We start from the raw sequence: 23047 nt of genomic DNA, 5'->3' as shown, positions 1-23047 counted from the left end.
AAGGCCCATTTTCAGCTTGTCTCAATCCTATTACAATGAATCCTTGTATCAGGGTAGTGTGGTAACGGAAAAGTTGGTTGTAGGAGTTGCAGTCCTGTTTTCTAACAAACAGTTCCCAGAAATTTCTACACTTGCTACCGGGTTATCATTGTATGGAATTATTATTACTGACAATCTTGAATCTATTGAAGGTTGGAGATAATCTGTTAATGGCTGTTTGTAGCATTATTGTTTATGTCTCTGGAACATTTGGAGCTATCTTTATACCTGCAAGTGAAAATAGATGTCTACTGAAATGAATTGCTTGCCATACAAGTGTAACTACAAGTATAGAAGGAGCTAATATTTGTAGAAAATACATACTGGCAGATCTCAATCAGTAATCCCCATCAGAGGGTTACAGATGTTTTTCACAGGTAAACTTGCAGTGGTATCACATTGGTTTACCTGAGTATGGGAAGAAGATGTGAGCTGGCAGTAAAAGCATTAGGTTAATCAATCAATCTTCTTGTGAAGTGAAGCTTCACACTGTTCACTGTACCATCAAGTCACCAATCCATATAGCACAGCAAGTGATAACATAACATGAACTGTATTACAGATGTAGGTGCTCAGTTTTTGGCAGTCTTTTTCTGTATTATGTTCTTTGTACTCTGTCCACAATTCTGTATCTTTTGACATATTTCAAAAGTGCAGTCGTGTCATATGTTTAAACTTTTTAGTTTTTTCAGATGAGATATATTTGGGTTTGAAAAATCTGCTTTTCTCTCTGGTATATAATGAGTGGGGAGAGGATAGTTGGAGGTAAGAGAGAGAGACATTAAAATAGATTCAGGATAGAATAAATGGCTTGGATCATACCCTACAAAATCTGGAAAAATAACTTGCAGTGACTGATCTTTTTAAGTGTTTTCAAGTAACAAAATATGGTTGTTCATTTTTACATTAGCACATATTTTACTATATATCTTAATAACATGATTTTTATCGCATTCTTGACCTGCAGGAAATGGAAGAGTGTTGTATACTCAATCTGATATACCACCAGTTTATTTTTCTAAGAATGCTGTCTTAATGGAAGTTGTTAACTACTGTTGCTCATCCCTATTTTTCCACCAATATTCAATGGTAACAGATTGTATGTGTTCTTTGTGCATATAGATTTTCCATATTCAAATACAAAAGGAAACAAGTTTTGTAATCAAACAACTGTTACCAAATACATATTGGAGTATCGATCTGAAGTATTTTTTTTTTTCCAACAGCCTGCTAGATTGATATGTTTTCTTATCTTGAATAACTGAAAAGTGCTATATATCTCTTTTTGCACAAGTTTCCCCGCATTTCCATTGGTCAAAAAAAGTTACATGCCGAGTTAGTATCCACGGGAAGTAAAAACCAGATAGGGATTTTGGTTCAAACATGGCTGGTGTTGTTTGGGTTGTATCATTTCTGAAAAACTGGAGTGAAAAGTAGCTGGCCTTGGTTTGGAATGTACGAATTTCCATCACTGGTATATACTAGATCCTGTCACCAACAAACCATATAATGTGTTCTGCTGTATCCTACTATAATATCTTTGTCTTCTCAACTGTGAGTCTGGCTCATTCAAGAATATATGTCTTACCATACCAGTCGGGCAATGCCAAAATGCATATGAAGAATTCTTCAAAATGAAAGTGCTGATTGTCAGTGCTGGCACACTACCTTAAAACAAAAAATAAAACAGAATCAAGTTTGTACTCTGGTTTGCTTGGCGTCTGCCTTTCCCTTTCCTGTGTTTTTAATTCCATTTACAAATGTGTTTAGCACAGGAAATTAATGCAAAAATTATACTTATGTTTTGTGGTATGTTGATTTATTCCTGTCTCAGGAGAGAATACTTGGGCATGAACTTGTTCTAAATAAAGCCATTTGCTGTGACTCCCTATGGTATTAAATGTTTGAACACGATCAATCAAATACCATACACAGTCTGTAATCAAAAAGTTTTTTTGTTAGGTTTTAGGTGGGTGGGGTGAGGGGGAAATGGAGAGACAGACTCTTCTTAATTGTAAAAGATTTAGTGCTATTGAAAGGTGCTCAGCAGAATTTGACAATTTCCAGCTATATGTATATTCATCTTTCATACCAGTACATGACTGTATGATGTATGTTTTTCCAGTAAGAACTAAGATATTTTTTGGGGAAATGATAATCTAAGATTTTTTGTTTCCAAATGATAATTTCAGATTTTTTGTTCTGAAATGATGATAACATTCATGATAAGATGAGGAGAAAGGTTACATAGGTACGTTTTTACTCTCTTTTCGGAAACTGGCTCAACATTGATGACTTTTCCATTAGTCACGTTTTTGGTAGCATGTTATTACTTGGAAAAGTGCAGGTAAACTAGCAGATACCGGGAGCTTTGTGTTGGATTACTATATACTTTTCTTCTTATGAACTCTACATACATCTTTGATTTCTGTAAACAAAAGCAATTTCTGCATGCCAGTTACTTTGTTTTTAAGCTTCCTGTGTGCAAACTAAGAATAATATTTTATTTTATGGACTGGAAGGATCGCCAAATTTAAAAATGAGATTGTCCCTGCAGAATTCAGTTGGTCCCCATAATATCAATAAAATGTTAATGACAAAACATAGGTACAATGTATTTCAGTTAAGATTTAAAAATAATTTAGTTTTCACTTACAATACTATTTTCAAGTTACTTGAATTGAAAATAACAACTTCAGAAACTATATTGGTAGGGGAGATTTGCCAAATTTTAAGGTTTACTGGTTCCCCAGAAAATCTACTGTCTACGGGTTAGGGAACCTCTGTATTAGTGTCATTTGATGCCTGTATACTAAGCAAGGAACCATTTTCTGGTAATGTCTGTGTATTTTCCGCCATGTTAAATGCAATTTGTACAATAGGACAGTACTAGAGGGACAAAATACTGACAAAATTGGTTGGGCAATCTTACCATATCCTTTGATATTCTGGAAGCTCAATATAGCATAGCAATTTACAGTGAAAAGTCATTCATTTGAATGAACAAGACAGCCAACGAATCAATAGAGATTTCCATTGAAACAAGCTTGATCAATTATGCCGTCACTTTCTGGGCACTCATTGCTTCTGAGAGGTCATTTATACAGCGAAAAAAGCCATACAAAAATAGCCCTGTCTCTGTGGATGGGAGTGTGCTCTGCACGTTGTGCTATACTTAAATGGAGAAAAAATGTATGCTTCATTGTCAGAAACCAATTAAAGTTCAGTTTGCAATGTTGATGTAATTGATTTACAAACAGTAACCATGTTTACACAAGAAGCTGGAATTATTTGCATGTGAAGATTGGAAAAGTGCGAAACCTGAAGCTTTATTGACAAAGAAAACTTGATAATTTCCAGAATTCCCACACAATAGAGAGGAGTGATTAGTTAGTAATGGTTCCTGACTCTGAACTGGCATGGTGGCAAGTTCAAATCACCCTGTCTGGGTAAAAAAAAAGTCACATTCTTTCTATTTATTCTTGATGAGCTTTCTGCTTAGGAAACTTAGTGATCAGAACTGGTCAGTTACTACTTTTAGGAAACATTTATTGGTCAGAACTAGTCAGTTACTACCTTCAGGAAACATTTAGTGGTCAGAACTGGCCCATTGTGACAGTATGTTCTCTCTTCTGTAATATCCAGCTGTATTGTTAATATTTCCTTTGGGGTTTATGTTCTGAATTTATAGTCTGCTTCTAAGTCATGACTTACCTATTAACTTCTGTTATTAGTTAATTGAATTGTAATTATTCAGGAGGCAGCATCAAAATATGTGGGTCTTTGGAAGATACCAGTTTGAATAAAAAATAAAAATCAGTCCCCGCTAGGGCATAAAAATTATGATTAAAACAAGAGATTTTATTTATTTTTTACAAATTTACTGGGGAAATAGCGATCTGTGCAGGCAGATCTTTGTCTGCGCTGTTTGAAAATTTAGGCAGAATCACTTGCCACCAGCAGGTTAAAGGTTAGACATCTTTAGCATTTATAGTGACAGACACTTCTATGGCCTCATCAAGTAAATGATCATATTATTTCTCTTTAAATGTTCTTTTTTTGTCTGCAATATTGTTTTTATCTATATCCCAATCTGTTGTCATTAATACTTGATAACAAGCTATTGTAATGGAACTCAATATTTGTAATTAGCCAATGTGCCCTGGGATTCTGTATTTTCTAAACCAGATGTCATTAGTGTTTTTTTTTTTGTATGTGTGATTCATAGAGCTTTTTAGATTGTCGTTTCTTCCTGCTGTGAAAATTGTTTAGAAAATTATTGATAAAATAACTTCAGATACTTAAGCCTAAATCAATTAGAACAATACCATAGGGCTTATGTTTAACTGTCAACTGGACAGAGAATGGAAATGTCAAAATACTGCTTTGATCTTTTCAGCTTGATAGATCATGTGTTGTCACTTTTCTAGAAGTGTTTATTGGTTGTTTAGTAAAGAAATAGGGGATGTTCTAAGCAAGCTTTGCCTTCATTTCTATATCAGGTTTTTCTTGTATCAGAAAGATTTCCATGTTGTGATACAAAGTTGGTCATTTTTATTTGCTATAGCATCATGTAAAAGCTTACAGAAAAAAAAATCCCAGTGCCAGTTGTTCGTGGAGGTTTGGCTTGATTCTTTGTATGGGAGATGATCAGTTTGGAGCATTAGACTGTTTACAATATATGGGCTAATTCCAATTTATGATTACTGGAGAAATAAATCAATATATTGTATCCTCTGAGAAGCCGCCTGTCATAAATGACTACACAATTTGATTGATATGTATTAGAGTGCTTGGTACATGGTTCTCTAAAGCTTTCTATAGCTCTTGTTATAATGATCATGGGACCAGCCAGCCGTGTTTGTTCATTAATTCTATGAAACATATTAATGGCCAATGTTAATAGTTTCCATGTCTGCAATGTAACTTGTTTCGTTAGCATCAGAATATAGTCCTTATGCCTATTTAAAATTATATGAAATAGAATAATATTGCTGTTCAGTTTTTCATCAGTGGAGTTCAGAGGAAGTGGCATATTTTATATAATTTCAGCTTACATGGAAAGTATATTTATAGTTTATATGATATTCATTGATTCAGTGGCTCTGTGGCCCAGTAGTTGTGTCGTTAAGGTCGCTGACGTAGAATTACTTGCCGTTCAGCCTTTGGTCTGAAAACCTCAGTCTGAGGATTCTTTAACCCTTTGCCTGCTGGCGGCAGTAATTCTGCCTTTGCGACCAGTGCAGACCAAGATCAGCCTGCACATCCGTGCAGTCTGATCATGGTCTGCACTGTTCGCTATTCAGTCAGTAAATTTTCAGTAAACACCCCTTCGAATAATAAATGGTATTGCCCTAATTGAATGATGGACCAGTCCATTATAGAAATTTAGCAGGCTAAGGGTTAATTAGAGAAAGACATCAAGCAGATTTGAGGAGGTTGGTGGTTCTACCTATTTTCCAGCCCGTGCCTAAAATAACACTGAAATAATTTCCATGACATACAAATTGTGTCAGTGTGGCATTAAATACAACAGAAGGAAACAAGCATTCATTAGTATTATAGTATAGTTTCTATGTTTACTAACTTTAAGATGGCTTTTTATGCCCCCACTTTGTGGGGGGGGGGGAAGCATATAGATTTGCCCTTGTCCGTCCGTCCTTCCGAGAATGTGTTGTGCCTAGCTCCAAAAGTATTTGACGTAGAGTCACAAAACTTTACAGGAATGTTGGTCAGCATGTGTAGTTGTGCACCTGGGGTTTCGCTTCCGGATTCATTCAGTCATGTAGAAGTTATGGCCCCTGACTTTGTAAAAGTTGGTAATTTTAGTGTTGTGTCGCGCCTAGCTCCAAAAGTATTTGACGTAGAATCACAAAACTTCACAGGAATGTTGGTCAGCATGTGTAGTTGTGCACCTGGGGTTTCTAGTTCGGATTCATCCAGTCCTGTAGGAGTTATGGCCCCTGACTTAGTAAAAAATTGGTCTTTTAATGTTGTGTTGCGCATAGCTCCAAAAGTATTTGACCTAGAGTCACCAAAGTTTACAGGAATGTTGGTCAGCATGTGCAGTTGTGCACCTGGGGTTTCGCGTCTGGATTCATTCAGTATTGTAGGAGTTATGGCCCCTGACCTAGGAAAAAATTGTCATTTTAATGTCATGTAGTGGGGGCATCTGTGTCCCATGGACACATTTCTAGTTCTTTGAAAATCAGTAGTGGGTCTACAACCTGTAACCTACATTGTGTGTGGCAAGTACCTTACCAGCTGGAAATAATGCTCCTCCTTATAAGTTATTGTAATCAAAGTGGTTAACAGTCCCCAAACAGCATTATGTGAACTTAATTAAAGGTTTTCCTTTTGAATAATTTAAAAGGTTAGTGATAGAGAAGCTTTTAGAATTGAAATTAATGAACGTTTTCATGCTCATTACTGCTTAACATTCTGAGAATTGACATTTCCTAAGTACTCGCGGACCAAGTTCAATGATGTTAACTAGGAAATGCACTCTCGGTTTAATTAAAACTCACTATTGTCATTCAATATTAGTAATCAAGACTCCACAATGCATTACAAGGATTGAACAAGTGCAGAGCTGAAAAGTTTCAATAGAAATGTATGAATCAACACAATGACTCAATATGACATCATTTGATTCCTATAGCCTGTGACCCGAGAAACTTGTATTCCTTTAATGGACGATATTGGAAAATGGTACAGCGCTACTTATAATAACTGGCTGCTCCATTAATATTTTAATACAGACTTCACTAATTACAATATTGAGCACGCCGACAATTACAAAAGTTCCAGTCTTGTATAGCTTTGACCTGATGTAAAAGCGATATAACACATTAAGCCAGTTGCCATTGATTGCTATTCAGTGGACTGGTATTATTTTTGCATGATAGAATTTCATTTGAATATTGAATATTCCACAATGAATATCTCATTGGCAAAAAGATTTAGACTGGCAGAATCAATATTGTAATCAATAATATGGAAGTTGCTTTGAATTTCGCCAGAAAATTGTAGAATAGGGCCTGCTGGAGAATGATCTTATAAGCAATCAATAAAACGATAATCAGCACCCTTATACAAATGAACTAAATTTTCTGTTAAAACTTATGATAAATGTTACATACTAAATGATTCCTTCATTGAGTTTTGACACTAGGTTTTCGGGAAGATCCAAAACCCTTGAATCAGGGGCAATAAAACACTGACTATAAATATAGCTACTTGTTTTCACATTATAATATATTAGTCTAAAGGGAAAACTGCCATCTAGAGACTCTTGATACTTTAATTTTTTTTATTGTCTCGGAAAAATTCCATTTTGGCTCTAATTATCGGAGAAAAGAGACATTTGAATAGCTTCAGGTGTTTTGTACCATGTATAAAATACAGACTAGGTTGAGTCAATGACTGTTGTGGCATCATTTATGTTCTCATTGAAATTTTCAAAACCAGAAGATAGTAGGTTTAAATCCTTAATTGTTTTAACAATTTAGCTAATCAGTTTGTTAATTTTGTGAAACGTCTGTTAATATTAGTAGCATGTACCAATTATTGTAACATAAAAGATGAATAGCTGCAACTGTGCCTACAGATCCAGAAGGCTTTTGGGTTGTCATACATTTATTTTTAGATCTGATATGTGATAGAAAGACATGAAGTGAATAACAAATGTCTGCAAAATATTAATAAACGTTCAGGTTTTGCGGTGAGAAAAAAATGATACAAGTAAGAAAAATAACAATAAAATCTATGAGGAGCTGTCTGAGTAGGCTTCTCGTGTGAAAGCGTGTTAGTTATGTTGTTCTTGTCACTATCTGTAGGAATCTATGGTACTGTTTCATGTTTAATTACATACTATCGTATGGTTCTGTCTGAGAAACAAGTGTTACAGTAGTTGTTATTAGGGATGAGATCTCATCAAAGATTCATATTTCAAGATGACTTTGATGTTGTATTTGGGTAACTTCGTCAGTAATAACACCTTTTATGAAGATATATCACACAACACTAAAACTTTTAAATGAAAAATATTAGTTTCTTGGCATATTAAACATTCACTACATGAGGGAAATAGCATGCTGTTTATGGTAGTATTTTTCTTCATTTGCTGCCACACAAATCGAATCCCAGTGTTTATAGTCATGCATTATTAATGTGATCAAAGACATGTTTTCATCTCTATTGAACTATTGGTAACATAGTCTGTGTTTTTATTAAAGTATATGTCTGTATAAGGGTGGCTAACTATACTTCGGTTTCTATTTATAGATTGGTCTTTTTGCCTATGTTAATTTCTTTCTGTAGTTTTTTTTAGCTATCTTTCCTGTGGATTCTATCCATGAAGGTTGAAATCTGTACCTCAGTGGCTATTTATACAGTAAAAACACTGCTTGCTCCAGTATCCTGGCTAGCGTCACCTAAGCACTTCAGGGTGGTCCCGGCCATTTGCTATTTTCTATATGAGATTTAACCAAGGCGGGTATGAGCATGAATGTTTTGAGTATTACTCTTCAGGTCCCTGTGTATTACTGTATTAATTTTTTGCTGCAGGGCAGTCTCAAACAAACATGTCAAAACTTTCTGCACAGTCGGCTACTAGAAGAAAAAGGTTTATTCAAAAGGGTCATAATGCCATGAGAATCACTTGATATATTATCTGATTATCTAAAAAAATTTGTATGCTAATATATTTGAATGTATGAGATTGTTTATTGACAAAAAATTCAGAAAAGCTTCTTTGATCTTTTGGTAATTGTTTGCATCAGATCAAAGCAATAATGTGATTCCAAATGTTCTCATTATTACATCCTATTTGCAGGGTTGGAAAGATAATTATAAGATCTTCATTTGAATAAGAAAATTCCAAGGTTGTATATATGTTGAAAATTTCTGCTATGTGCCTTTTATAAATAGCATATTAAATGTCTTTCATAGCAACATTCAAATTCAAATTTCTGATGCATGTTGGTCAATATTTAGGCTGCTCAAAACCATGGATAACTGCAACATTTTGCTCATTCCTTTGCATTTCCCAGTGATGTTTCACCTGCTGTCTGGTTTCTGTCTATTCTTTAATGGCTATCTATACTTTGGTTTCTGTCCATCCTTTGTTTGCTGTGTTATATGTGTGCATTAATGAGTTTATTTATAGTCACGACTTGTCACCAAGGTGGATGACTCTTCCAAAAGACTGTTTGTAATTTAGTGGGAGGATAGTGCATGCTACAGAAAACACAACAATTCCAGAAGCTTCATTGGTTAGCATGCCAGGTGAACAGCACTCATACATAGTACTCATCCTCATGTTAGTAACTTTTAGTTGGAGGTGTGGGGAGCTTAAACTCTAGACCCCAGACTTCATAGCCTGACAGTGTTACCACAGAATCATTGTCTTTACTTTGGTTACTATCTATATTTTGATTTCTCTTTATTCTTTGATAACCATTTATACCTTGGTAGCTGTTTATAGTGGATGGCTTTCTATACTTTGGTTTCTATCCATACTTTCATTGCAATCAACTTTGGGCTCTGTCGAAACTTTGGTGACTGTTTATACTTTGGTTTCTGTCTGTGCTTTTGTTGCTAATTATGCTATATTCAGTACGTATATACTCAAAATGAAACAGGTCTTCAGGATGTCTTCTTGTATTACATTTTTGTATATTAGTATTTGAACGTTGAATTCTAACCTTTTTTCGTTATCAAAGTATTGAGTTAAGTTTGTATTTTTATGATTGCAGGGTTGTCAAAAGGTGTAGGTTTTATACGTTTTGACCAGAGGATAGAGGCAGAACGAGCAATCCAGAAGCTCAATGGGACAATACCAGACGGCGCCACTGAACCAATTACGGTCAAATTTGCCAATTCACCAAGTTCAAATAAGAACGCATTACCAACACTAGCACTCGCTCCATACCTGTCACCTACTCGACGGTTCTTGGGACCAATACATCATCCGTCGTCAGGCAGATTCAGGTTAGTTTTGTATAATCCTTTTCTAAAGGAAAAGGTAATTAAGATGTAGTATTCCAGTCCAGAGATCTGGTTTCTGTAACAGTGTTCTTGATGTAACATAGTCATGTAAGAAGACTGTTTCTTAGAAATAATAATAATTTTTATACCATTTTCTTAGAAATACTACTTTTCTGTCCAAAAAAAAAAACAAACTTTTTATGGGTACTTTGCAATTATCTAAGGTCCAGAAGTTGTTGTACTTGACAGGTTTTAAAATTGTAATAGATATTTGGGATGAAATTTGGACTTAAATGTCAAAACAGAATAACTATTTGTATTTTGTAATTGAAGGATATAAAAATAAAATTTTATTTTCATTCCTATGCTTGTATAAGAGCACATCTAAGAGGCGTTAATATTGTAATCAGTCATATAGTCATTTATCATGGAAATGTGAGCTTGCCACAAACAGTGAAGAGGTACTTGTCTCAGTTTTAGTTGGTTTCATAATCATTTGAATACGTCATAGGACATAGAAATAAGTAACAAACAGTGTTCGAGACAGTCTAGACGAGACATGCCAGATAGACATTTTTCGTGCTGAGAGACATTTATCTCTTATGTGCAGAAGTCTCATTTCTTACAAAACAGTCATTTTACCATGTAGAATTTATCCCTATATTCTCATTTAACACACAGCTGCCGATAGAAACCTTAATTTGATCGGACAAGATAAAATTGATGTCCAAATTTCATTAATTTGTATGATTGCTAGAGCATCTCTAAGGAGATTTCATGTTGACTCAAAGAATAACATTATCTCCTCAGATTAGATTCAGAGATATGTTGTTTATTTCAAATTGTGATGTTGCCTCGTAAAGTATTTTCCTAGAAAAAAAGAAAGACCAATGTTCTGTCGAAAATAAATCTTTCAGTGCCGTAACTGGAAGATTAAGAGCTTTGTAAAAGAAAAATGGGATTATCTGAGTGTTCTTTCAAAATTGGCTCAATTCAAAGACTGAGCGCAAAACTATATGTAAGTAAAGATTAAGATACAGTAGCTCTGCACTCAGCCTTCATCATGTATGCTTGGTCAGTCATGCTTGAATGTGATACTTAGTCCTTGTGGGGACTGACACATTGTCAGCAAAATTTCAAGAAAACTTAAGCTGATATTAAGGCGAAATAAGATAGCTGAAGAAGATTTGTCTGCTTTGAATAATAAAAACTGTAACTCGTTCTCCGAACATTTCATTGAATTAGTGAATGCTAATGGTGTGTAAATCAGACAAATATCTTCTCTGTCATGGTAATAAAAATGAACATAACTATTTTCATGAGTTTAAATTCTGTTTCTGATGTTTTATGGTAAAACAAGTTATCATTCTTGTATTTAAGGGGGGAAACTTTAAGCAAGAACTTTGAAAAAAAAAGCTTCCTTGGGTTAATCAGTTTGAAAACCTTTTGTTACCTGCTATATACAACATAAGATAGCTAGATAAGGATTTAAGCTGTGTTGATTGCAAGAATTCGTGAAAATTCCATGGGCAGAAAAGTGCATTTCCTCATTTGCAAATCTCATCTTAACACAGCCACAAATATGAATTTCAACAGTTCTAAGAAACTTTATATATATTAAACACTAGTATCCTTCAAAAGCTGTTTCAGTTTTATAACATGAGATGAAAATGATACAGGGTTTTTTTTTTGGCCGTTTTTATAGCCGTTATTTGGTTATATTCCCAATGCCAAAAAGTATGTATTTTTCCCAAAATGAGTGCATAAATTCCCAATCTACATTCTGAAAAAAATTTCATCAAAATTGCACTAAGATTGACCAAATTATGGACAATTTTGTGATGGAAGTATGTTAACGAGGTTGTACAATGTGAAACAAGTGTATGAGAAAGTGCTTAAACACATCCTTACTATATCCTATGGCACTAAATATTTCCCAATTTGGAACATTTACGCATTAAAATTCCCAATTTTGGGGGTATAGGCTATGTTCCCAAATTAGCTAGAAAAAACTCTGGGATATTACACTCTGCTGTCCGTATTGAGTCCAAAGGTCAAGGGAGATACAAAAAGTAACACAACCAATAAGGTGGGATACAAGACATCCAGATTAAGACACTGCTGACTGTAATTTCCTACTTATTACTAGTCATTGGCTTGGTGTTTTCTGAATTGTTGTAAGCCTAATCAGTCACCCTCTTTAGGACTACTTCTTGTTTTTTTATCAGACCTTACAAATTCAGAAAATATTAAGATGATGATGATACTAGACCTTATATCAATTTAAATATATAAAATGTAATTTAATGTATTTAAAAAGGGGAAGTGTGAAGGTACCTGTATGTAATAAATGTAGGCAATGATACATTTTTCTACACAAGCAGTCCAGTCATACAGACTGATTGAACAAACCTTGAAAGTTCTGTGTGACTGACTAGATACAGCTTTTGACTTGTACTGAAACAATTACTTCATTGATTGACCTCTCACATTCCAACAGCCACAAAGCAGGGTGTTACAGTTTTACTTTTTTGGTGAGAAACCCTGGAAGATATTTTCACAAAGAGCGGAAGGGGACCTGCAGCCAGTTATGGGGGGATGGGGGTGGGGGATTGGCAAGGCAGTTGAGCAAAGGGGAATAATAAAATAATAGTTCTAATGTATGGTCAGTTTTAAGGAAAACTTGCATTATGAAGAGCACTTGCCTATACGGCAACTGCATTTTTTTACTTATATATTTCACATGCCTGTCCGGCAACTGAGTATGATATTTTGCTTGCACGCACTCCACTTTTACCTACCCAAGGCAATAAGGCAGCCCTTAAGGTTGATTCATGTGAAGGGGCTGTAAATGACCAAACCATGAACACAGACAGTTTGCAAATATCTGGTGAAATATTGCTAGTAAATAGTGCAAAACTTCCCATTACCTCATCATATATAAAAAAATTATGAGAGTTGTATGAAAGATTAGATCATAATAACGTCACCCCCACGTGTTCACATTTGCTTCCTCTTCATCAATTCTCTAGAGGAGTTTTATTAGGCTTTTTGTTGTCATAGCAACCGGCAATATTGTAATATCTAGATTGAGGTGATTTTAAAATAGATACTTTTTTGTGTAAATTATCAAAGAGCCAGTAATTTGTTGTAATTGTTCGATATAGCCAGGTATACTATATATTAATTTATATCTCTGACTGGTTGAGGCTTTGAAAGTAAGATAATAAATAATCGCTGTTGCCCTCTCAATGGGTTAGTGGAGGAAAAGTACTAGTAAAATTGGACAGAGATAGAATGGGGGAAATTCTAACACAAGAAGTCTGCAACTGCCTCAAGGCCTCTGTTGATACCTGGAGTTAGATATCAATCTAAATTTTGTAGATCTTAAAGAAACTGGTTGAATTAGCTACAGCATCTGTAGTATTGATAACTGTCAGCACTTTGTACATGTTTTAAAGTCTTCATCTTTTTCAGTGGAAGCTAAATTGTGGTTCAGTTACTCTGAACCTATTCCCCTCTCCGCATGCAGAGGTGTTGAAACCTTGAATATAGTTATTACCGGTATCTTATGCATTACCTCGTCTTTGAAATCATATGAGTTGCGCCATGTGAAAACCAACTTATGCTTTTGCGACCAGCATGGAACCAGACCAGACTGCGCGGATGCGCAAGCTGGTCTGGATCCATGCTGGTCGCAAATGTACTATGTTGGTTTTCTCATGGTGCAGCTCATATCTGATTTTGGTATGTCCCCAATTCACCTTATTTTCTTGAAATTGACACAATGTTGTACTTTTATGCAGCCATGTTTACTTGCTGAAAACTTTACACATGAATTGATTATGAACAATTTTCAAAATCAATGAATAAGAGTTCATTGAAGACAGTGAGTCATATAGATGTGAATCAGGCAATGATTCCATGCCTCCTGTAGGGAAATTCAAGAAATATTCTATGTTCACAGATTACATATAATAGATAAGGTCCTTGAACCCGAGTGGTAAAGCTTCCTGGTGGAGCATATCCAGTTTTTCATGTTCATTTTATGACTGTTGTGTACATTCAGATTACAGTTAGTGAAGAAATAGAATCAGATTGAAATAATTCCAGATACTCTGAAATCATTTATGTTCATGGGAGAGTAATCCATTCTCTTGTCAGTGTGAACTCAAGTTTTCCTGCCCAGTATATGACATTGCTAACTGATTAAAAAGATGAAATCAGTTTCTAACTTCTCTACAGTTTTAGTGAAATGTCTTTCTTATCCTGTTACAAGACTGCCTGAAGTCATAACAAATACTTCATGAGACCAGCGCTGGTTTTCTCGGTATTTTCATTTAAAGCCTCTTTAAGCGTCATGTTTTGTAACTTTTGAGTTTTTGGTAAGAAATGAAATGAATTTTTGAGGAAGAAGGTAACTTAGTGTATTTTTCTATTACAGGTATTCTCCCTTAGAAAGCAGTCTGCTTGGAACAAGTACAATTCTACCAACGACCCCCTCCACACAGAGTAATGCGATCACAGGAGCTGGCTGGTGTATATTTGTGTACAACTTGGCCCCTGAGACAGAGGAGAATGTCCTATGGCAGTTGTTTGGTCCCTTCGGGGCTGTACAGAGCGTGAAAGTAATAAGGGACTTTCAAACACAGAAATGCAAGGGATTCGGGTTTGTAACCATGACCAACTACGATGAAGCCCTGATGGCAATACAGAGTCTAAATGGATTCGCCCTTGGCAACCGAGTGCTGCAAGTGTCATTTAAAACAAACAAAATGAAGATGATGTAACTCTTAGGGCTTGAATCAGGTTTTCTAAACCTATCTAGTCAATTGTTGCAAAGGTGATGATTGGTTGCTATGGAGATATTATGTCCGTTGCCATGGTAATCTCTAGTCAAGGACATTGTTTTTATCATGTGGAGTATTACACATTGCATAATAATCATGATATTATATTTTATATAAGGGGAGAAAAAAATGCAGCAGCTTTTTTTATAAAGAATCTCAGAGGTCTGTGCAATATTGAATCACCATGGTAACAATGGGTCAGATATTTCTATAGCAACCAGCGTCACTCTGTCTATGAAATGTGCTGCAGAATTAGAGATTTAAAAAAAAACGAGCATTGAGACATTTTACACATGGGACTGACAATAGTTGTATTGTATCAGATAGATACAATTTTATCTGTATATTTGGAATTTTTATTTTGAACTTGCTCAGGATATAACGTAGTTAATTCAGTTACGGAATTTTTAAGATTATTTAGAAATCCACTGTCGGTGACATGTGTAAAATATTTTGAATGCACAATCAAATGAATTCCAGTACTGTAGAAAACTTATTTTATAAACAAGTATTTGTTACACCAAATATATTTTGATAAAATCCAAAACCATGGCACATATTTTAATCTTTATATGGGTTATATCATAGTCCGGGTTTTTTTTTAAAACAAAACCAGCTTGTAAAATCTTATGTTACATTTTAAATTATATTTATTTAATATTTTTGAAATAAGGTTATAATTGTATGTTTAATTTTAATCACATTTTACTAATTTGTGAGTATTGTAAGTTTAGTGAGAATTGTCTAATTGATACACGAGCTTTCAGTTGGCTGCAATAAGATTGGTGGCCAACTGAGTTTTTGTTGTATACATATTTATGGTAAGTTGTTTTTTTTTTTCTTATTTATTATAGAGTTGTGATTTATCCCCCAATGTATTTTTACACACACACAATTTTATTTTAAAACACATTTTCATTTAGTGGTTTCATATCAGTAATTACAGAAATTTGTCACATTTTGATTCAAATTTCAGGAGAAAAAAACGAATCATGTTTCAGATGAAATTCTTCAAGATAAAGGTGTTAGAAATGTGTGTTTTGTTAAATATTTGCGGATTTTGTAAATTTCGGCAGTTTCATTGATTTCAACACCATAATATATTTGCATGTTCTATAAATCAGTTTAGGTGGAAAATTATATATTTGAGAACATATCATCTGAACATTATAAAATATATGTAAAAGGAAGAAAAATTGGGAGTTAAAATATGGACGATTGCCTAACTGTTAGATTTATTTTAGATAATTTGTTCTTTATTGATTAATTTAGACAATAATTTTAGATTGATTTTTCCTTTTTGTTTATCTTAGTATTGTGTTGCTTCTGTTTGCTTTAAAGCTAATTTCAGTGCTTGTTATATAAATTGATTAAACGACACTGAACATGTTCATGTCTGGGTTCAGCCATGGTTTTACACTTTAATGAGTGAGGAGACATATCGTCATAGCAACAAAAACATTGATTTGTACTCTTTAGGCGAAAGATTAATTGTTTGATAGATTCATTAGGCGAACAATTTTCTCGGAAATTGATAACGTACATTGCCGCTGTCTCATAACTGAATCTCCTAGTACAAATATTTAAATGAGCCGCGTCATGTGAAAACCAACATAGTGGGTTTGCGACCAGCATGGATCCAGACCAGCCTGCGCATCCGCGCAGTCTGGTCAGGATCCATGCTGTTCACTAACAGTTTCTCCAATAGCAATAGGCTTTGAAAGCGAACAGCATGGATCCTGACCAGACTGCTGCGCGTATGCGCAGGCTGGTCTGGATCCATGCTGGTCGCAAACCTACTATGTTGGTTTTCTCATGGCGCGGCTCAAATGTACATTTTAACAAAGCTTTAATCAATGTAAGTTCAATATGCTTTAGATGTACATGTTAAAAAAAAATCATTTAGTTTTTACTCGTTTTCTTATAAGCTCAGATTTATGCAACAAAGATATTCAGATACTGAAAAGTTGAGATTAAGCGTTGTGCATACTGGAAAATATGTTCAAATTTTATATTCAGTAATGTTCAAATTAATATTTTTAAATTTTCAAATTTATCTGTAACGTTCAAAAGTTCTCCTAGTAGCAGGTATTGCATAATAGGTATGATAGTTACTATAGATGTTCATAATATAGCCCAGTCATACAAAATGGAATATGTGAAGGAAAATTTTGTCATTTTTACCATATATCAAAACTTATCATTGGTTACTTATATCAAGCGAGAGCATATCATTGACTTTTCTGTTCAAATGGCAATTTACTTGCACTTGACACATATATGTTTTGGATATACATGTAATGTTAACCTGTACATTACGGCATGGTTACACATATTGATAACTGTCTCAGATTTTTTTTTTTGTGTTCATGATTTTTGTTGTTTTCCCTTATTTTATCTTTGAGTCATGTATTGCATCTGTGTTGTACTTATTTTACGTTATTTTGGGCTCGATATTTCAGAAACTGGTCAGCAAAATGATCATAACTTTGGTTGTCTTCAGTTCAGAATGTATATTTAACCTAAGTTCGAAACTTATTGTGCAGTTCTGTTTTTTTTTGTTTTTTTTTTCATGTGAACTTATTATTTCTTGTTGTTCCTATTGCATGACATTATTTTTCTAATAAGTTTGGGCAATCAGCTGTTCTTGATTTGATTGAAAATAATCACGTCATTAAAGAATAATATAGTGGTAATCGAAAACATGAATAATTAATACAGCAAAGCCATGAAACATTTATAGCTTCCAGTTGAAATGTTTTGAGACGTTATTGTGGCTGTGAGTTCATTCTATCTTACAAAGCAATGATGCTGTAAAAACAAAACATACAAAATATAAATCGGCTCTGGGTATTTTAGGTAAAACCACTTGAACGGAAAGCTGCAGTTTTCAGACAAGTCAAGTTATAATATAGTGAGATTTATTAATTAAGGAAAACATATTTCAATTTTCATAACTAGCAGACATATTTAAATTTTGGCATTGTTATCCATTGTAATGGAAGACTTTATCTTACTCAAGATACAAGAAAGAATATACATATCTGCTCTATGTAAACAAAAGATAAAAACATCCTATCCACTTGAACAATAGCAAGATTCTGTCTCTACAAAGATTAGTTGCTCATTTGAACCATTCCTTAAATTGTCTCATTTTATGTCACATTTTAATTCTTTATAGATTTTCGTTGTAATTAAGTTTATGCTGGAAATGGACTTGTATGCCTATGGTCGGGAAAATTATGTTACATTTGTATACTTTGAAGCCAGGATTGAAAAGAATTGTTTTTCCGGTCATACAGGGTTAAGTGAAGATTTTTAAATTCAATTTTAAGGCATTTCTGTATTCAAGCTTTGGCAAAAGTTTGGTCACATGCATTTTGTTCACATTATTAAAGCACGGTTAAAGTACTAGTAATATATATATATTTATATATTATAGTGCATTTTTTTTTAATAAAACGATATAGAAATCTGCTGACTTTGTACATGCCTGTACACCAAAGTTTGATGATGTTTTTAACATTTTTTGCTTACTCATTTATATATAGGAATGAATATATCATTTGGCAAAGAAGTTCTTCCAAGCAAAATTTTGATATTTGACGTGTATTTAAAAGTTGTTAAATGTTTTTTGCTGTAAAACTGTTTCATGCATTGATCAGTTTAGATTTCACATGAAATGTGAGTGTTAACTTGTTATGGTAGAAATTTGATGAATTGATTTTAAACAAGTCTTATAAGTTATTTAGAAATTTCTGTGAAACACAGAACAAGTTTTATCACTAGCAGTCTTGTTGTTTAGAAGACTGTTATGTGAGTGTTAACTTCTCATTTTACTATGTACATTCCTATAGGCCAAATTGTTTTTATAAAATTTTGACCATATATATAATTAAAACTGGTGACTTAAGTGTGTGACTTCATTGAGAAAATTTTAAGCATTGTACAGAATATTTTTTTGACATGCATTTTGTTTTGGTTACTATTATACATCATCATGTATATGTCTCCTTGTTTCACTTGAAACTTACCTTAAATACACGTACAATGATCTAAGATATTGAAGGATGTAGAACTGAATATATGGCGCTGTGGATAAAACAGCTGTCTCTTACATTTGCCTTGCTGGACAGTAGTCTAAATCGATCATCTGTACATGTATGAGGAATCTACATTGGGAAGCAGTGATTGTCCCCATATCAGGAATATTATACATGAAGTAGTTGTTTATGACAGGAACATCTATCTTTTCTATCTTGTGCATTTCATCTGAAAGGAAGGAAAATGACGAGTTTGTGAGACCGTAGACTTAGTTATAGTTTAATTCATTTTCTTCGAAATCATTTTGCTGTCAAAGACAAAACATGTAACAAGATAATGCATGTCAAAGAAAATTCTTTACAAACACTATTCTTTCAAAAGTAAGAAAAATACAGCAAAGGTTAAGAAACCAAAGCAATAAAGTTTGGTGTTTTGTGTGTTAAGCATAATTCCTTGGTCCTACTACAAGGTGTAAATATTTGGAGATTTTTTTTTGGGATACTCAAAAGTATTCAAGTTACAGTCTTGATAAATACATGCCTCATTTTCAATCAGGATAAAATTAGAATTGTTTGAAAGAAAAAAAAAGAATACATTGTATGTCATATACAAACAATATTGTATTTGAAATTTTACATTTTACATCATTGTTATTTACAGTGTTCCATTTTTTTCTAGGGTTTTATACTATTTCCAACAAATATGCAATTTTATACAAAATTTCTGTTACTTATACCAGCAGTTTCTCTTGGAAAAAGTGGGAGAAGCCTGTGATTAAAGTCACTGGTGGTCTTCATGTGAAAATATGGTAAACATCTACTCTGTGTAGGTTTTTAATCTAGTGCTAAGTTTATCAAAAAACAAGAGAAATGTTCCAAGTTCGTACAAGCATTCAAAGATTATCTTAATGTATGTGCATTTGAAAATGACTCTGTATCAACCTTAAATTACATGGGAAACATTTTTTCAATGGCTTAAGATAATTTTGGCTTTGTAAGGATATAAGGCTTAAAGGAGATGAAGTTTAATGATGTTATCATGTGTCTATCAACTTGGACTTGTATTTCATAAACTTGGGACTTCTTAAATAACATTCTTAAGATGGCTTTGGTAAAATTAATTGGCAGAGTACATGAAGATGCTACTATAAAATTTGGACATCCTGGCTCTTTTTTCAAGAGAAACATGATATTTGCGGACTATGTACTTTATAATTGAGTCCAGAACAACCACCGCCCATATACCTCGAAACCCCTCGCTGCTGGCTCAATTTGTGTGTGTTACAGCAATATTAATATGTCCATCTTCTTAATTCCATATTCATTCTGCATAATAACATATACACCACAAAGTTCCCTTTTAAGAGTGCCGCCACCTGTCTCCAGTGACTCTTCGGAAATGTAGTAAATATATTTGCATATTTTGAAGTGAGTACGCCCCTCTTATCTAATTACAAGGACATGGCCAGTATGTTTCTTCTTTAAGGCTCCTTGATTCAATTGTTATTAAATACTCGGAAAACTAATAGTGTTGCCTTGGAGCTTGTTGTCGAGAATGAAGCTGGTCTTGTCATGGAGTTTGTTGTTAAGGAGAATGAAGTTGGTGTTGCCAAGGAAGATGGCCTTTTGATCAGGTCTTTAAGTCATGATGAAATATTCATTTATGGTCATTATAAGATTGAATAATCTTAACATCAGTTCACAATGATTTCATTTTTTTTGAAAGCAATAATGAATTTTTTACGTGTTAAAACTGTATGTACTGTGGACAACTAAAAGTTATGATTGTTTGAATATATGTAACTTGGTCGTAATGATGGTATTAATTTTAACCCATGTTACCAAAAAAATGTCACCGTCAACGAATATGTGAGTATTCCTTTATCCTGTCCTTATAAATCTATGCATATTTGCTACTATATATTTAGATATATATTTAACTTTAATAGTTAGCATTAAAATTTGTAACATCTTTTTAATATTAGATGATGATTTAGTTTAGCCCGGTTAATTTCGTGCCATTGTTACGATCAGACATTAGTCCCAAAGCAATATGTTTAGTCAAACTTTTGTCTTATTGTTAATAAAGTCTTAAATCTGATTTTTAACCATTGATTATGTAATGTTTTGAAGTTTGTAATTGTACGAGTTTAATATAATCCTTTCATTTTGTGAGTTTAGATTGTTCATGTTTCTTGTTTGAATTTTAAATATTATTAATATTCTTCAAATTTCAGTCTTAATTCATTCCAATTGAAGGGCACAGTCTAGGAAGAACAATTATGAAATGATTTTACTTCAAAAATAATGAGGAAAAAAGAAGAATAATACGCTAGAAAAATTATTTCACAAACACTTACTTTAAAGAAACGTTTAGTGAGGGATAAAACTTGCACATTACTTTCTAATAAAGATATTGTATGGTAGACCATAATGCAATGCTGTTGCTTTCAGACTTGTTCAGTGATTGTGAAAGTAGACTGTGTCCAACTGTTTGTTTTTGCAATTATTTAGCTCTGCTTTCAATTGTATGCTTTTAATATTTGCTTTATTGTTTACTCCTATTATTCTAGGCTACCTCGTATGGTAGAAATCCAATCTGGGACTGATAACAACATGATTTAGCAGGATTACTTCCCTTTATTGACTTAACAACATTTGCAAGATGAAATTGATTAAATTTATGCCCTTGAATATCTAAACTATCTTGATATTCCTATACTTAAATTGTTTAAAGGGTTGTCTGTGAATGTAAAAAGATGAATACTCTGGAGACAAACGTGGTATGCAAATTGAAACTAGACAACAAATTTCTGAGAATTGTTAAGCTGTCTCACTTTATAGAATTAATTTAACACTGTCCCCGAGAGAAGACAAAAAAAGGCAATGATGTTTTCAGTCCTAGATACCCTATATTATGTAGTTTGTTTGTTTGAATTGTTTTGTGAAGTTGCAGTTACATATCTGATACAGAATAGTTGGGGCATTTCCAACCAAAAAGGGGACATACATCCCTTTTTCCTGACAGGGCCTGTCACGGTTTAATGCTGTCAAACAAAGAGAGAAAAAAAAACACCACTAGTAGCAATTTGAGATAATATTGCATATTGCTTATGTAATAACTTCATTTAGGAAAAAACTAAGATTGTTAGTATATTAAAGATAAAACAGTATTTTTAGGGCCCCAATGTCAGATTTCAAGCAATGTCATTTCTTAGATTTACTTTGACCTTTCAATTCTTTTTAATTAATTTGGAGATTTAGATTGTATTTATTGTTGAAATATTAATTTTAAGACTCACATACTGTTAAAGATTGGGGCATTTTATAATAATGAATAATTTATCCGTATTATTTGGATTAAGCGCTACAAGTATATACATGATGGTTAAAGTTAACAGCAGGTCAAATTTTAATCAAACTTATCTGCACCCTAGAACCAACTTGTAATTCCATGTGCAGAAATTAATTTTAAGATAGCTCCAGTTCTAGTCTTTCCAGGGGATATAGGTTTACCTAAAATTGACAACTGGACTTTGGTAGAACGTCCCATTATACATCAAGTGTAGAACTATTTGCCCCTAAAACCAGCTCAGTATCTATGTAATATCTTGTTAATCTCTGCTGGACGTTGTAATCTACATAGTTCTCAACTTGTAAGCTGTATTTGTATTTTTACATGTCTACATACATTTAATAAAAACGTATAAATTACATGCTGTTCTTTTTATTATGTTAAGCAAATTTCTGTGTGTAAAATGTAATGGAATTTAACACTGCGAGTAACTTGCTCAATTTGTGAATGCATATGAGCTCACTTTTGTCTCCACATGGTACAGAAGTTGCAACTCGGAACCTGTTAGTATGACTTGGATGTACACACTTGTGTTAGAGGCTGAATACATGTGGATGTCATTGTTACGAATATCCGATATTCCTGTTTAAAAAAAATGAGCCGTGCCATGGGAAAACCAACATAGTGGGTATGCGACCAGCATGGATCCAGACCAGCCTGCGCATCCGCGCAGTCTGGTCAGGCTCCATGCTGTTCGCTAACAGTTTGTCCAATTCCAATAGGCTTTAAAAGCGAACAGCTTGGAGCCTGACCAGACTGCGCGGATGCGC

General features: G+C 33.7%; 1 protein-coding gene across 5 annotated transcripts in view; it reads left to right on the top strand.

Annotated features, from left to right (window-relative positions):
* The window catches only part of LOC123524540 (ELAV-like protein 3), a 44548-nt gene extending 21912 nt beyond the window's left edge, over positions 1-22636 (top strand). For all 5 annotated transcript variants that reach the window (XM_045302810.2, XM_045302806.2, XM_045302804.2 and 2 more), the window contains 2 exons: positions 9798-10032; positions 14474-22636. In XM_045302810.2, the coding sequence (XP_045158745.1) occupies positions 9798-10032; positions 14474-14819 (581 nt within the window). In that variant the 3' untranslated portion in view covers positions 14820-22636. The remainder of the gene's footprint in view (positions 1-9797; positions 10033-14473) is intronic.
* Positions 22637-23047: the final 411 nt, after the last annotated feature.

The sequence above is a fragment of the Mercenaria mercenaria genome, chromosome 3 (genome assembly GCF_021730395.1).
Source record: "Mercenaria mercenaria strain notata chromosome 3, MADL_Memer_1, whole genome shotgun sequence".
In the NCBI taxonomy this organism is placed as follows: Eukaryota; Metazoa; Mollusca; class Bivalvia; order Venerida; family Veneridae; genus Mercenaria; species Mercenaria mercenaria.
Note: the sequence above shows the minus strand (reverse complement) of the source record. Positions and strands in the feature narration are given on the sequence as shown.